The sequence below is a fragment of the Danio rerio genome, chromosome 8 (genome assembly GCF_052040795.2).
Source record: "Danio rerio strain M-AB ecotype USA chromosome 8, GRCz13ab, whole genome shotgun sequence".
In the NCBI taxonomy this organism is placed as follows: Eukaryota; Metazoa; Chordata; class Actinopteri; order Cypriniformes; family Danionidae; genus Danio; species Danio rerio.
Window position 1 is genome coordinate 6,452,991 of NC_141028.1, and position 17,881 is coordinate 6,470,871.

The window sequence follows — 17,881 nt, forward strand, 5'->3', positions numbered from 1 at the left end:
AGCCTTTGCAGAAATAACCAATAGAATGGCGACTTGAAGTGACAGGTGCTCATATCAGCCAATGGCATGGGTTAGGGCTGGGAATCTTCTGTCCAATCAAATACATAGCTGAGCGCTTGTAAAGCTGTAACATAATAAAAGTTTTAATACAATAAAAGCACGTCGAATTTAAAAAAATACATCTTAAAATATGTATTTTAAAAGAATAACAATATAGATTTATATTAGTGGTTATGTAAAGGACGAGAAAATGCCTCAGCTTGAAAAAGAGACGTAATTGGACAATATTTGGTCTGACGGTTTGTTGTTTTGTTGCGTCCCTGTGCTGAGCGCCTGGCAAGTTGTATGATGTAGCATGGCATAGTAAAAGCACGACGATAGCATACAACTTAAAATAAATATTTTAAAGATATAATACAGATTTATAATAGTGTTCATGTAAAAGGCGTGAAGAAGACTCAGCTTGAAAAAGAGACGCGATTGGATAACGTTTGGTTTGTTGTTTTGTTGCGTCACATCCTGCCTGTAGCGCACTTCCCACTGAAAGGAAACTGTTTGTTATTGAGTTGTCATCATCAGTATTACTCCAATCATTGCTGAATTTCTGCTGTCAGGCAGATAAACAACTAATATGGTGAGTAATCGATTCTGAACTACCTTTACATTTGCATTTCAGCATTCGGTTTTCTATTGTTTGTTACAGTCAAAACAGGCTAGCTAATGCTAAGCTAAAAAGCAGTGGAAAGCTGCACTGTCACTGTGGCAGATATTATAGAATTGTTTGTTTGTGTTATTGAAATGTAAGGAAGTTTATTCCAAATTGATTTTAGTTGTAACCTAGTTATTAAAGCAATAATAGTAGAACTAAATAAATAAATGTTTCTCTTAGGTATTTGTTTATTAAATCTAGTCAGACATATTTAGAAGAATAATTTGATGACATTAAAAGATTTGGTGTTACCTCAAGTAGATTTAATTACTTAAAATGCAACAAAAAACGTATATTGACTTTTATATATTTTAGTAAAGTAGAAGTCAGAGTAACCATATTTATTATTTACATCAATGTATGTTTTTTCTGAATGTCCTTTCATTAATATTTTAACATTATTTTCAGCAATGTTACTTGATAGACATACAGTTAAGGTGCTTTATGTATATAAAATAGCTTTTGTACATTTAATTTGATGCCTATATTTCTTATTTTGACCTATATATAGTTGAGGGCAAAATTATTATCCCTCCTGTCCAATATTTATATTTCAAATATTTCTCAAGTGATGTTTAATGGAGGAAGAAAAAGTTCACAGTATTTCTCATCATATTTTTCTTTTCTACTGGACAAACTCTTATTTCTTTTATTTTGGCTAGAATAAAATCACTTTTTACCATTTTAAGGTCAATATTATAGCCTTTTAAGCAAAGTTTTTTTTCCCAATTGGCTACAAAACAAACCACTGTTATACACCAACTTGCCTAATTACCATGACTTGCCTAATTAACCTAGTTAAGCCTTTACATTTAAGCTCAATATATTCAGTTTATTAAAAATATCTAGTAAAATAGTATTTACTGCCATCAAGTTAAAAGAAATCAGTTATTAGAAATAAGTTATTAAAACTATTATATCTAGAGATGTGTTGAAAATATCAGAACTTGGGGGAAAAATATAAAATAATAAAAATTTAGCAGCGGAGCTAATAAATCTGACTGAAAATCATTTGAAATGATTCACGTTTGTGTTTTGATTGTTATTAATGTCTGTTTTTATCCTCATCAGTTCTCCTTCAACATGTTTGAGCCCCATGTGGGGCGAGTTTTCCAGAACCGTTTCTCCACACAGTACCGCTGTTATTCAGTCTCCATGCTGGCGGGACCCAACGACCGCTCAGATGTGGAGAAAGGAGGAAAGAGTATGTGATGATCTTTAACTCTGTATAACAGTTTTGTTTCATAAACCTCATGTTTCACTGAACTAATGCGTGTTGTATTTGCAGTTATTATGCCCCCGTCTGCTTTGGACCAGCTGAGTAAGTGCCATGCATTGCAATAAAAGTGAATTCATCTATTTTTGTCATGTCCTGTGTATTGATTACATATGTGGCTTGTGTTTTTAGGCAGACTAAACATCACATACCCCATGCTGTTCAAACTCACCAACAAGAATTCGGACAGAATGACGCACTGTGGCGTTCTGGAGTTTGTGGCAGATGAAGGCTTCTGTTACCTCCCGCACTGGGTATAAACTATACACACACACACACGATACACACTGTTATTAGATCCTGCACTTGACATATTAGGGTTTAGTTAACTCTCAATAATCCTAAACTAGATTCTCTCGCTTCATGTTTCACACTGATCATTATTTACAGGGTTAATAATTTATATTAAAGGGCACCTATGGTGAAAAATCTACTTTTCAAGCTACTTGGACAAACATATGTGTATATATAGTGTATAGACCATCGTATTGGGGTGATATAAACACACCCAGTCCTTTTTTTTTCAATTTAACAACATAAAAACAGTGGACCAATTGGAGCGGTTTTCAGACCGACCGCAACTTTATGTAGGAGTGCGGTCCCCTCGCCCACCGAATTGATTGACAGCTGCGCGCATTAACATGTCCCGGTAGTCACGTGTATATGTCAACAAGACCAGACATACGCAAAGCAACCGGGAATAAAAGGTCTGTTCTGTTCGCTAGGATCAGCAATCATCATCAAATGGGATCATAAGTGAGTTTTACATGTTTAAAATGTTTTAAAACAGAACACGTGTGTAATGAAGTACAGCGATTTACTTCAGCTTTACTTCATCACCACAGCCATGTGTCAGAACAATTATAAAGGAAGATGCTTCAATCCCGGTTTGTGGACGTTAAATCAGGTTTATTGTGTACAATAACATAACAGATATCCACACAGCAGTGGAGATTAGCCTGTATCCTGCCACATTTGAGTGCAAAAACAGTGCTAAGCTAAGCGTGCTCTGTCTGTCTGCTTGCCTGCCTGTGTGTGTGTGTGGGTGTGTGTGTCAGCTGTGGTGTATATGTGTATCTGTGTGTGTGCGCATGAACTTTGTAACGATATTGCGTGTGACTCATTAATGCAACTGCACAACACTCATTGGTAAAGTTCTTACTGTAGTATTTCTCACAAACGCTGCGCAAGACCTTATTCCTTTAAGTCTGTCTGTTGTCTGACACAGCCGAGGGAGGAGATTAAAGCACGCGGGAAGGCACGTAGAAACAGTAGATGGGGAGAACTTGCCTTAAAGGCGCAGTACGACAAAACCACCCCCTGGTGGAAATCAGTATAAAATAGCATCTTGTAAAAGGTATAATGAAAAATCTGATGGGTGTTTTGAGTTGAAACTTTACATACACATTCTAGAAACGCAAAAGACTTGTATTAAATCTGGAAAAAAGGGGTAACCTAGGTGCCCTTTAAGTATTCACATGCTAATGTTTTACTATATACATTTCTCGATTCAGTTCAAATAAATCCAATTCAATTAAATACAATTGAAATCATATTGATTTTGTTAGCTTGCATTGCTAGTAGTATTGTGGTCAACAATTCATCTGTGCATGTCATTAAAAAAACGAAATGTTTGCCCTTGTAAAGCCTGGTTTATACTTCTGCGTCAAGTGACCGGCGTAATCATCGGCGCATGCAACACACGTAGCTGTGCATTTATACTTCTGCGCGCTGTCTCTGTTGTTCTGCATTAACACTTCTGAAACGCTAGTTGGCAGTGAGGTGTAAATGTTCCTCTGTGTCCAGTTTCTTCGCTGCTGTTTTGCTTTTCCTGAACACTTCCTGGATGTACAAGTGGCTCAAACTCGCTCATTTTGAGGCAGGAACCGGCGGACGTGCAGCAACTTTAACTATGAGCTAAACACAAAACAAAACTTTCCTTCATGGGACTCCAGACTTGTAAACAATCGCTCCATTGGGCTCGCGCCCAGCTCGCGCCATTCGCCCGGCTCTCGATCCCCCCCAGACTCATCAGCGCTACCAAGCTGACCAATCACAGAGCTTGCGCTACGCGTTGTTGCGACGTGTAGTTACATTTTTTGAGAGGTGCACGTCAGTGACGCCGACGGCCACGGCGAAGGGCTATGCGTCAACGCCTTAGCATACGCGTGCGTTTTACGCAGAAGTATAAATTAGCCTTAACATTTAATTGAAATTAAAAAAAAAAGCACTTTATGTTTTTTTTAGTTAAATTCTTAGATTAGGTCTGTCTGAGGAATTAGGAGTAGCTAACATACCTAACCACCCCATCCAGCTGTCGGTTTAGACAACAAACAGAAATGGTGAAGAGGAGGATGAGTCTGTTAGGTTGTAATAACTCTTCCCAAACCCTTTTCCTGATCTTTCTGAATGAAATGTTTTCTTTAATACATCCAATCAGCTGGCAGTCAAAAAACAAGCCACGCCCACTGTTTTCTCATTTAATATTCTGTTTCTCTAGGAACTGTCACAATCTGAAAAAAAAAAACAGTCGCAGCTTCTGGTTCATGCAGACTTTAAATTAAATCTTGGGTTAATTCGCTCATTTGCATAATTGTGGCATCAGCGTTGATGATTGGATATAAAACACTGCTACTTGTTTAATTAAAGGTTCTAGGTTTGTATTATAAGATGCTCAAAAATAGATCACAAAGTATTTAGATACAGTAAATAAATACAAAAAGTATTTATAATGACATATTTGCACATAAAATGTATTTAAATGGTATACATAATTACTGCTGAGGAAAATCTATTTAATTAATGGCCCTTTTCCACTGAGTGGTACGGTACGGTTTTAAATACACAGCGAGACATTACACTGTAATAATATATACATATAATAACAAGCCATGGTCGACCCAAGCTTTACCAAACCTTGTTGTCGTCTTAATGAACAGCCACAAAGCCAAGAAGAAGAGCAGAATCTACCCTGTGCCCTGTCGTTGTTTACAAGGCAGTCTGAAGCCTGAGCGGTTTCGCTTTCTCGCGTGCGTTTGCCGCATGTCTATATTTGAAAGAACAAACCTCTTAAGCTGATGATAATAACGTGCGCGTGATTATTGAAGTGCTTCTGACACCCAATCCTTTCAGAAATGGAAAAGCCGGATAAGGAGAAGCCGGAAAAACGATGGAACAAAGGATTATTTCAACAACCTTAAACATGAACAAACTTCCATGTTTTACTAATATCATCGCCTTTTGTTTTTAAACCCAAATAAGGCCTAAATGTCTGCTGTGTGTAGTTTTTCTGTAATTGGTAACATATCAGAGACTGTCAGGGGCTGTATGTGTTCATATATGCTGCATTTAGTTGCAGACTTTACAGTAGACTGTTTAGCACCATCATTGATCTGCAGTTATAATCAACTCATGTTGTTGTGGTTTTCAGCTTTTCTCTTAAGGAATCAAACTCAGTCTGGAGGTTATGAATATCAGAAGAATATTGGAACATTTTCCAAAAAAGCAGAGACATCCATAAGCAGACCCATCTTTAGTCTCACTCCAGGACAATCTAATGTTCCTCAAGTTTGCTCTACCCTTGCTTCTTCCCGCCTTTGTGTTTTCACAGCTGTTTACTGGTTCAACAGGCCTCTCCCATACTCCTTTACGACCCCAATTTTAAGCCCTTTCTTCTTGTTGGCCCTCATAATGTAAAGATCTGGGGCCTGTTTCAGAAAGGAGGTTAAGTGAAAACTCAGAGTATTTTAACCCTGAAATGAAAGAAACTCTGGGTTTTCGGTTTCAAAATGGCAGGTTTGTTAAACTCAAGAAATCAGGGTAAGTCAAGCCTGTTTCTGAAAGAAAGGTAACTTTAACTCAGAGTCAGTTACTGTGGTAACTTACTCTGTGAATCTAACCTGGTCCGGAGCAGGTTTTATTCTCTAAACTCTGAGTTTCTGTCGGTCTCCTCCCCTTTTTTAAAGATGAAGCGTATTTCTCGCATTAGTCTTACGTTTCCACACACCTATTTTAGAGCTCATTTTGGAGATGCCCATAAAAACGATTGATGGAAACGTCATGATGCACAGAACTTTTGAAAATATGCATAATAAAACATGTGCATAACTGAGTAGGTTAAACTTTTATTTGATAAGAAAAGATGCGCATAAACTACGAAGTGCACTTAACAAATTACAGTATGTACATTAAAAAAAAGTTTGTTAGAGATGATGATGAAAATGTGTGTGAATGGACAAACCAGCTGACTGAGCACACTGTAGAACATCTTAAATGTTGTTTTAGTCATTCGAAAATGCCTTAACTGTTTCAGTATTAGTGTATATTATTAATTACCTCCGAGTCAAGATCTCCGCGTCTGGCTTCAATCGCCCCCACATGTTGATTGTGTCTTCTGAGGCGCAAGTATTAAATAAAAAATCATTAACGCAGCTTGTTCTACCGCAGTAAATTCTGTTTTTACTGTTGATATTTGGCGCAAGTTATTCAGGAAGTGACGATTGTGTTCTCTTTGACTCGTTGGATGAAAATGCTGCTTTATTCACATCTTTTAGGCATTATTCCAGTTTTGCACAAATTTATGTAAGCCTGTATTTTGATGGAAACACAGCTATTGCCTACATTTTATGTCACACACAGAACAAAGTCACGTACAAGGCTTGTCCTTTTTTCCATATTTAGCTTAACCTTCGACATGTACTGTTACTAGATTAATGGGATTATTATTCTGTCTAAAAATTATTTTTAGCACTGCTTAGGTTCTTAATGTTATATCAACCTCTATCACTTGATCAATAAAAAGGCAGACACACAAGTGCACTGTTAAATCTATTAAAACTGATAAACGTGTACAAAAGTTTAGAAAAAAGTATAAACGTCACACATTATTTTATTATACTTAAATGTTTAAATAATTTAAATAAAAAAATACGCATTAACTTGAGCAGCTGTTTTCCCAGGCTAACTGTCTCTGTTTCACTGATGGTTGCTTCTTTTTAAATATATACACTCATATTTGCTAAAACTTTGCATGAGCAGATCAAGTTCAGCTGGGAAAAGAAATGCTGATCTCTTTTTTTTTAGATGTTGCCATGGTCACTCGTAATATCTGCGCTCCATTGATAATGCCTTTTTATAGTCACGGTGTGCGCGCTTAACTCTGAGTTGGTCTACTCAAAGTTGATTGACCCAGCTCAGATCAGCTATTCTGAAACCGAAAACTCTGAGTTTTTAATCTCTCGGTAAATCAACTCAGAGTTCAAGTTTAAACTCCGGGTTGTTTGAACCTCCTTACTGAAACAGGCCCCAGATGTATTCATCACTGTTTTTACACATATAGTTCACAATTGGTGCTCATGAATAGTATCTGTTTCAAACATCCAAACTGGACTCTCCCATACAGTATGTGTCTTTTCAAACATACATGACAGTTTCAACATATGTTGTATACTTTTCATGCTTTTCTGACACAGATGGTATTCATTGTATCCCCAAGCCCTCTCTCATGCTCTTATGACTCCTTTGCTTTAACCTGTCCCCTGTTATCAAAGACAAATAATGGCAGATTCATAGGCCCTCCACCCACCCAATTAAACGTGTCTTCGTATAGGTTTAGTAAATGGAAATCTTCATCAATGTTCATAGAAAACTTAGTAATAAACATTTATACAGAAGTATTTGTGTATAAAGCCTTTGTTTTGTGAGAAGTGCTTCTCATATGATATGTTAACAACCTGTACAGCGTTACTGTAGACATTTTCTCGAGCGAAAAGGATGTCGACTGAAACTTTCTGTCGTACACCACACACACCAAACGAATACCATTGGCATCCTTTTAGCAGTGGAAACGCAAGCCTTATAAAAGTGATCCGTAACATACTGTACCATTCAGTGGAAAAGCGTGGTGTACGACAGAAAGTTTTAGTCAAATGGTAAAGAAATGACCTGTTACATGGTGTGTGAAAAGCCCAATTATTTTTCAGGATTCTCCGTGCATCATATTTTATTTTGTTTCCAGATGATGCAGAACCTGTTGTTGGAAGAGGGCGGTCTGGTGCAAGTGGAAAGTGTCAATCTCATGGTCGCCACATACTCCAAATTCCAGCCACAGAGCCCAGACTTCCTGGATATCACAAATCCTAAAGCTGTGTATGCTCATATAACACACAGATAGAGTTGAAGACACAATTATTAGCCTGTGAAATTAATAGCTTTTTCTCAAGTGATGTTCAATAAAGCAATATTATTTCCTATTATATTTTTCTTGTTTGTTTTAGTTTGCCTGGAATTTTTCGATTGGCTAAAGAACAAACTACTTTTGTTCAATGAGTTGCCTAATTAAGCTAAATTAACCTAATTAATGCAGCCTTTAAATAGCACTTTAAGCTGAATACTAGCAAAGTAACTAGTGAAATATCATGTACTGTCAGCATGGCAAAGACTAAAGAAATTAATGTTTTAAAATGTGTTGAAAAAGAAATCTCTTAAACAGCACTTGATGTAAATATATAATTTCATAGGAATGCTAATAATTTTGTCTTAAAATGTATATATTTATTTATTTTTACACTATTTTACATTAATATAATATATAAAACTGAACATGCTTTTATCTCAGATTAGAGAATGCTTTGAGGAATTTCGCCTGTTTGACTACAGGAGATGTGATCGCCATCAATTATAATGAAAAGGTGATATTATGTCTGTTCTTCAGTATAATGATTAATTTAGCAGAAACCATGCAGAAACCATGATGTGCTAACCAGATATTCTTGTCTTCCAGATCTATGAGTTACGTGTCATGGAGACCAAACCAGACAAGGCTGTGTCCATCATCGAGTGCGATATGAATGTAGGCATGCTTATTTTATATACAGTAACGCAACATATGAATGTAATATTCATGCCGTTTACACTACAATCTTTTTAGAGAATTAAATATCATAAGTGAAGTGTGCTCTGTGCTCTTGCGGTGCATTAATCTTGTAAACCGTATAATTCAAAAGACCATGATCTGCACTCGGTAATTACTTTATGGCACTTCTTCTGAGATATAATAATAACAATAATAATAATAATAACAATAATAATAATTTTAATACCTTCAAAAATATTTTGATATTTTTTATATCTCCAAAGAATGTGTAAAAAAGAAACATTCATTCATTCATTTTCTTGTCGGCTTAGTCCCTTTATTAATCCGGGGTCGCCAAAGCAGAATGAACCACTAACTAATCCAGCAAGTTTTTACGCAGCGGATGCCCTTCCAGCCGCAACCCATCTCTGGGAAACATCACCACACACATTAACACACACACACACACACACACAGGAGAACACTGTGGGGGAAACCGGAGCGCATAATTATATATATATATATAATTGAAATTTTTTTTTATGTGTATTAATGCATTTGAATTTCATTATGTGACCTTGATCTTTCTTTCAACAACTTTTAACCTTGCAAAGTTAGAAAAAGTGACTTTTATGAACATTTTTAATAGTTTAGAGTGATATATAGTCTGGGTTGGTGTTGTACAGTTGAAGTGAGAATTATTAGCGCCCCTGTTTATTTTTTCCCCAATTTCTGTTTAACGGAGAGAAGATTTTTTTCAACACATTTCTAAACATAAAAGTTTTAAAAACCTATTTCTAATAACTGATTTATTTTATCTTTGCCATGATGACAGTAAATAATATTTGACTAGATATTTTTCAAGACACTTCTATTCAGCTTGAAGTGACATTTTAAAGGCTTAACTAGGTTAATTAGGTTAACTAGGCAGGTTTGGGTAATTAGACAAGTTATTCTATATCTATGGTTTGTTCTGTAAGCTATCGAGAAAAAATATAGCTTAAAGGGGCTAATTTTGTCCTTAAAATGTCTTTTAAAAAATTAAAACTGCTTTTATTCTAGCCAAAGAAAAACAAATAAGACTTTCTCTAAAAGAAAAAATATTATAAGACATACTGTGAAAATGTCCTTGCTCTGTTAAACATAATTTAGGAAATAATAAAAAAGAAAAAAGAAAATCAAAGGGGGGGGAATAATTCTGTCTTTAACTGTATATTACACTACAACATTATTATTATAACATTATATTATCTTAAACTTCTAAATGTCTATAAAATTCCCTTTTTTAACTGTAGAGTTGATTTTTCAACATCAAAAGTCGATAGAGCAGAGATCAACATCCCATAATGCAGTTCACAACCGTATAATAACAGAAAACACTTGTGAATCAGTGTAGTGTAGATTTGATGAGCTTCTTACCTTTTGTTTTTCACTATTTTTGTCCATCAGGTGGACTTTGATGCTCCTCTTGGATACAAAGAACCAGAGAGACACATGCAGCATCCAGAAGAACCAGCAGTATGTCCTGACAAACACCAATATGTTTCATCACAATATATACCGCATTATGCTGGACCACAACACCAGGCATAAGGGTCATTTTTTTAGATGCATCACTTGAAAGCTGAATAAATAAGCTTTGCATTTATGTATGGCTTCTTAGATCAGTTTTTATCTGAGATACAACGATTGGAAATCTGGAGTGTTTAAAAAACCTCTAAATATTGAGAAAATCGCCTTTAAAGATGTCCAAATTAAGTTCTTAGCAATGCATATTACTAATACAGAATAAAAATTTGATATATTTACAATTGGAAATTTACTAAATATCTTGAATGTGATTTGTACTTAATATTATAATAATATTTGGCCAAAAAAATAACATAATTTTGACTCATACAGTGTGTTTTTGGCTATTTCCAAAAATATGCCCGTGCCACCCAAGACTGGTTTAGTGCTCCTGGGTCACATATCTCAATAGTGTAATTTCCATGTGTTTTTCTGGATGCTTATGTTTGTCATTCTGATGTAGGAAGAAGAAACAGATCCTAGTAACTATGACATGGACCTCGGTTTCAGAGTAAATCACTTGTACCTTAATCTTCCTAATAAACTATATTAAAGCTTATTAAAGCTTGTCCGCTCCCTAATATTGTTGTCTTTCTTTTTTGTTTTTTTTCCACAGGCCTTTACAGGATCTGGGAATCGTCTAGACGGGAAGAAGAAAGGCATTGAGCCCAGTCCAGCACCCCTCGATCCCAGTGACATCAAACGGTACATATCTCAGTCTAGCTGAATGACCACAATAAGCTAATGTTTAGAGTAATAATTGCATTTTTGTTTACTTCTTACAGAGGAATTCCGAACTATGAGTTCAAAGTCGGGAGGATCACCTTCATTCGTAACGCCAGACAACAGCCCCGCAAAACAGACTTGGTGAGTGCACCATAAAACCCGATAAGTTCACTCAAACTGTTTGAGGATACCAATTGCAGCACACCATTTCAGTTTTGAAACCAAATGCTTTGAGTACTGTAAACTTGAATATATTGCAGGGTTGTCATAGTAGTGGAATTTGGTACCAATCAATACTGAAATATTTAAAAACATCCATTTCCCGCTAACCTTTTTGAGCGCTGTTGAGTGCGATCTCTGATTTGCCATTGTGTTCACATGCTCAACAGAAATGACTGTGATTGGCTGTGAAGGTCATCAGTTCCCCAAACTCACCATTATTTACTACAAGTAACCACAGATACAGGGACACTGGAGCATTTTACAGGCGCAATTCATCAGCGGATCGCTCGTATGTCAGATTAGACAAACCAGCTGATCAACATGATCTTGAAATGCTCCAGTGTCTGTGTCTGCATTTACACTCAGTAAACAGCAGTGAGTTCGGTGAGCAGGGGTCCGTTCTTCGTACCCTGTTTAAATGATCTCAAATGTTTTGGCAGATCCTGGATCTGTTCATCTTGATAACTGATCTCTGGCTAATTTGGTTCTTCAAACAAGTTCGTGAATCAGATTAAAATGTCTGGATGAACTGATCTGAGATCGCTGTGTGTGTTGTGGACAGATCTATCGATTCCTGAAATCATGATCGGCAATGCAACGATTGGCTGACGTGTAGCGTAATGACATCATCTAATTTATATTCAATTATCCATGTGAGCAAAATGACATAAAAACGGTTTTTAAATATGATGCGCAAATTACTTTCCACATTTGTTGTGAGTGGCAGGCTTTACACTTTCATGTGTCAAGAGTATTCATTAGAGGTGTGAACCTATACTGGTCTCACGGTTCGGTTCGGTTACGATTATCATGCCTTCGCTTCGGTTCAATTCGATATTTCGGTGCATCACGGTGCATTGACGATGCTTTCCATACACAGTGTTATATTTTAGAGGGGAGGCTATAACAAGCTGTCTGTATAAACACAGAGACACACAGCACCACACTGTCTGTCATTCAAACACAAACATAGACAGCACCAAAGAAACAAACACACATGCACACACACACACTTAAGCCCTCGCAACAGGGAGAGCTCGCGCTGAGCGGAGCAGAAAAACGAAAAAAATAAGCACTTTTCCGACGGTCCCTTGCTGAGAGCTCTTCTCAGCACGAGCTCTCCCGGCTAAACACATATTGCGAGGGCTTAAACGGAGCAGTGCTCGTAATGTCGAGTGAAAAATAGAAAGACAGCTGTGAAACATAACCAGCTTTGTCTTTTTGTAGGAAACACACTTTAGATCTTTTTAGGGTAAGAGTTTTTGAGTTATTGCCGTCTGTAACTGAATGTGTGTCAAGAATATCGAAAACAAAACCAACTGAACCGCGCTCATTTCTGGCGCCCCCCTGGATATACAGCGCCCTTAGCATTTGCCTATGGTGCCTATGCCACGGGCCAGCCCTGAGTTGGCTGAGTGTTGTAAATACTCGCACTCACCTCCCTCGCGACAGAGCGCATAGGAGATAAATGACGTCAGTACATAATACCCGGTTATGATTATTACTGAATCGATACCGAATTGTCCGCGTCTGCATCGCGGTGCACCGAAGAAACAATTAATTATGACACCCCTAGTATTCATCATGTATTTCAATGCATATTAATGTATTTAGTTCTACATTTAGAGAAGATTTTCTTTATTATAGTAGCCTAGGCCTACTCAAGTGTTTTTAATCGACGTAAGGAATAACTGTATGAATTAATTTTGCAACAAAAAAAGCATTTTTATATCGTTAAAGGTGTCTGCGACTTTTGCGAAGCATCAAATCACTGGTGTATTAGCGCACAAAACACGTGCATGACTGCATAAATTATTATCCTTTTAAAAAAAAAAAAGTTGAATATTGTGAATGTACGCGTTTATGTCTAAAAAGTTCATATCAATACATTTTCTACCACAAGGTGGCAGTCTTTGTACTTTTATTTTGGATTCCAGATTGCATACGTTTTATTAATATAGATTTTTGAACTTGAATTTTTTTAATGAACGAGCCTGGTCCTGACCAGATTTGAGCTACCAGAACTGTTGCTATGACAACAACTCTAAGAGTTTTGAAGAACTAAACGATCCAGAATCATGTCAAATCGTCAATAACCAAATCCAGCTTACTGAGTAATCCATCTACGAAGAACGGACCCCGGATGACCTTCACGGCCAATCACAGTCATTTCTGTTGAGTATATATATATATATATATATGTGTGTGTGTGTGTGTGTGTGTGTATATATATATATATATATATATATATATATATATATATATATATATATATATATATATAACAAACTTGTATTTTGGATGTGATTTATTTTTGCTCATGCATTTATTTAATCTTTGCTCAAAAGTTTGCTTAAATTTATTTATGCTTGTAGTTAGTTTATTTTATTGTATATACAGTTGAGGTCAGAATTATTAGTCCCCCTTTGAATTTTTTTCTTATTTAAATTTTTCCCAAATCATGTTTAACAGAGCAAGGAAATTTTCACAGTATGTCTGATAATATTTTTTCCTCTGCAGAAAGTCTTATTTGTTTTATTTTGGCTCATAAATCTGACTTCAGTTGTCAATATACTGCCCTACAAAATCACCCCATTCAATCTAAAATGGTGAATTATTTTCAAAAAAAGCTTTAATCAAGTCATCTGGTGAAACCGTATCATAGAAATCTACATATCCCAATGTCATTTTTTTCCTCCAATATCAAGCATCCATACTAAAATCAGGCATCCTTATAAAAAAAAAAAAATAATTAGTATGAACGTAGATGTTGATCTGGTGTATAAAATCAGTTTCATTTAATTAGCAATTGTGCTCGCATGCTAATGAGAAAAAAATGTTTTTTAGTTTACTGAAGTATATCATATCTTCTGACTACGGAAGTAAAAAATGCTCTTGTTTATCTTTCTGCAAAGTGAGTGACTCAATCCCTGTTGTTTTTACAATATTGTCTTTTTGTGTGTGTCTCCAGGATGAAACAGTCAGTAACTTCATCGCGTTCTCTGGGGAAGGACAGTCCCTTCGCAAAAAAGGCAGAAAGCCCTGAATAAACACATACAGTTGAATTGGACATCAGAAGGTCAGCTAGCGTTTGGTTACTTGAGTTGTTTCTGATCTTCCTTCACTCAACATGGACAGTTATTTGATGACCTCTGCCTGGATTTCCATTAGGACCTCACTGATGTTCTTCTATATTGGTTTACAAATGGTTCGGCCCTCTTTTCATATATTAGCACACACAAACCAGTGACCAAACACTTGTTTTGAACATTTATAATGCAACTTCAAATAATTTAAATAAAGATTTCCCTGCAGTTTACCATACTTGTTTTTTTATTTGCTCAGGGATGAGTTCTAGGCCCCATTACAGAAAGGAGGTTAAGTGAAAACTCAGAGTATGTTAACCCTAATGAGAGAAACTTTAGGTTTTCTGTTTCAAAATGGCAGGTTTGTCAAACTCAAGAAAAAAAGGGTAAGTCGAGCTTGTTTCTGAAAGAAAGGTAACTTTAACTCATAGTCAGTTACCGTGGTAACTTACTTTGTGAATCTAACCTGGTCAGGGGCAGGTTTTATACTCTAAACTCTGAGTTTCAGTTGGTCTTCTCCCCTTTTTTATAGACAAAGCGGTATTTCTCGCCTAAAGCCTGATTTATACTTCTGCATCAGGGGACCGGCGTAACCCACGGCGCATGCAACGCGCGTGGCTGTGCATTTATACTTCTGCACGCTGTCTCTGTCGGTCTGCATCAACACTTCCGAAACGCTAGTGGGCAGTGAGGTGTTAATGTTCCTCTGTGTCGAGTTTCTTCGCTGCTTTTTTGCTTTTCCTGAACACTTCCTGGATGTACAAGTGGCTCAAACTCGCTCATTATGAGGCAGGAACCGGCGGACGTGCAACAACTTTAACTATAAGGTAAACACAAAACAAAACTTTCTATCCGGAGCTCCTTCACGGGACTCCACACTTGTAAACAATCGCTCGCGCCATAAGCGCGGCTCTCTGTCCCGTCCCAGACCCGTCAGCGCTACCAAGCCGACAAATCACAGAGCTTACGCTACGCGTCGTTGCGACGTGTAGTTACATTTTTTGAGAGGTGCACGTCAGTGACGGCGACGGCCATGGCGAAGGGCTATGCGTCAGCGTGGTAGCATACGCCGGTGTTTGACGCAGAAGTATAAATCAGCCTTAAGCCTTATGTTTCCACCCACCCATTTTGGATATGCACATGAAAAAATCTGTTGATGGAAATGCCAAGATGCACATAAATGTTAAAAATAGGCATAAAAAAACATAAGCGCAAAACTATTAAACTTTTCATCCGATAAGAAAAGATGCACATAAACTACGATGGAAACATTTTTACTGAACAAATTCCAGTATGTGCATTAAAAAAAGGTTTATTATAAGAGATCATATGATGATTAAAATGTGTGTAAATGGACAAACCAGCAGGCTGAGCACACTGTAACTCATCTGAAATGTTGTTTTGGTCAGTCTAAAACGCCCTAACCGTTTTAGTATTAATGTTATTATAAATTTAATGACCTCCGGAGTGTCGAGCTGCAGCGTGTTAATTGCGTCTGTTCTTTGCGTCTCATGGCTTCAAACGCCACCTCTGAGGTGAAAGTAATTAATAACAGCATCAGTTATTAAATAAAGAAAAGATTGATGCAGTTTCTTCTATCGCAGTAAATTCTGTTTTTACTCTTGATATTGGAGCCAGATAATCAGGAAGTGACTGTTTTTTTCTCTTTGACTCGTTGGATGGAGACGCTGCTTTATTCACACGTCTTTGATGCGATATTCCAGATTTGCACATACATTTAATTAGCATTATTATTATTTTTTTTTAAGATTTATTTTTGCCCTTTTTTAAATAGGACAGTATTGAGACAGGAAGCGAAGGTGAAGAGAGAGAGAGAGAGAGAGAGAGAGAGGGGGTAGGGAAATGTCCTCAAGTCAGGATTCGAACTCGGGACGCCCTGACATGTTACTGCACTACATGTCTGCGCACTAACCACTAGGCTATTGCGCCGACTAGTTAGCATTATTGAATGGAAACATAGCTGTTGCCTACATTTCTGTCACACAAAAAACAAAGTCACGAGAATGGCTTGTTTTTTTTTTAATCAATAATTAAATTCACTGACTAGATTAATGGGATTATTACTCGTTCTAAAAGCGATATTTTAGTACTGCTTACATTCTAAATGTCATATCAGCCTCTATCATCAGATCAATAATAAAGGCAGACACACAAGTGCACTTTTACATCTATTTAAACTGATCAGTGTGTGTAAAAGTGGGAATTTAATTTAATTTAGTTTAATTTAAACATTTCCACTGAACACTGAGCTAAGGTTATCTGCATTCTTGTTTTGTAAAATTTGTTGTAGAAACTATGCAGTAGTCTATTTTATGCAATTACATCTGAAATAACTTCAAAATTACGGCCAATTCCCCACTATTTCATGTGAAAAGTTAATAAACGTCACGCATTACATTACTTATTTTATTATAAATATTTAAGTACTTTAAATGTAATCTTACGCATTAACTTGAGTAGCTAGCCTGTTTTCCAATGCTAACTGTCTCTTTTTCACTGATGCAGTGGTGTTGCTTTTTAAAATATATGCTCATATTTGCTCTAAATTTGCATGAGCACATTAAGTTCAGCTGGAGAAAGAAATGCTGAACGTTTTTCAGATGTGCCATGGTCACTCATAATATCTGCGCTGCATTGATAATGCTTTTATATAGTTGCTGTGCGCACGCTTAAAGCCTGATTTATACTTCTGCGTCAAGTGACCGGCGTAACCCACGGCGCATGCAACGCGCGTGGCTGTGCATTTATACTTCTGCGCGCTGTCTCTGTCGGTCTGCATTAACACTTCCGAAACGCTAGTGGGCAGTGAGGTGTTAATGTTCCTCTGTGTCGAGTTTCTTCGCTGTTGTTTTGCTTTTCCTGAACACTTCCGGGATGTACAAGTGGCTCAAACTAGCTCATTTTGAGGCAGGAACTGGCGGACGTGCAGAAACTTTAACTATGAGCTAAACACAAAACAAAACTTTCCATCTGGAGCTCCTTCACGGAACTCCACACTTGTAAACAATCGCTACATTGGGTTCGCGCCATTCACACGGCTCATCAGCCTTAACTCTGAGTTGATCTACTCAAAGTTGATTGACCCAACTCAGATCTGCTATTCTGAAACCTCTTTAATCTCTCTGCGGTTACCCATACTAGTGGATGCTGCTCTCTCATTGGCTGAAGGTGATCGCCGATGTTATTTTCAATCAGAACACATTTCCCACGGCATGATTTGAATTACCGACAGCGCCAGATATTAAGCATGCCAAATATCTCACGGGTGACTCATTGGCAATTCTCATATCGCGCCCTTGATAGTTTACATTGTGTGATTGTCACTCATGTGAAAGAGCACCGATTTACCTGCGATTTCAGGCATTTTTCGGCAACTAAAATCATGCAGTCTGAACTCGCCATAACACACACACTCAGTC

At 37.0% G+C, this 17,881-nt stretch overlaps 1 protein-coding gene across 4 annotated transcripts in view; it reads left to right on the top strand.

Annotated features, from left to right (window-relative positions):
* Positions 1-14,675, top strand: part of ufd1l (ubiquitin recognition factor in ER associated degradation 1) — a 253,880-nt gene extending 239,205 nt beyond the window's left edge. The window contains exons 1-12 of one of the 4 annotated variants that reach the window (XR_015496994.1): positions 526-634; positions 1,781-1,913; positions 1,998-2,030; positions 2,118-2,239; positions 8,002-8,132; positions 8,602-8,674; positions 8,767-8,835; positions 10,288-10,356; positions 10,871-10,918; positions 11,024-11,112; positions 11,193-12,119; positions 12,932-13,482. Coding sequence is in view for 3 of the 4 variants with exons in the window: in NM_001002451.1 (NP_001002451.1) it covers positions 632-634; positions 1,781-1,913; positions 1,998-2,030; positions 2,118-2,239; positions 8,002-8,132; positions 8,602-8,674; positions 8,767-8,835; positions 10,288-10,356; positions 10,871-10,918; positions 11,024-11,112; positions 11,193-11,274; positions 14,327-14,401 (927 nt within the window). In the remaining variant the exon portion in view is untranslated. 4 annotated transcript variants of the gene reach the window in all.
* The last annotated feature ends 3,206 nt before the right edge of the window (positions 14,676-17,881 follow it).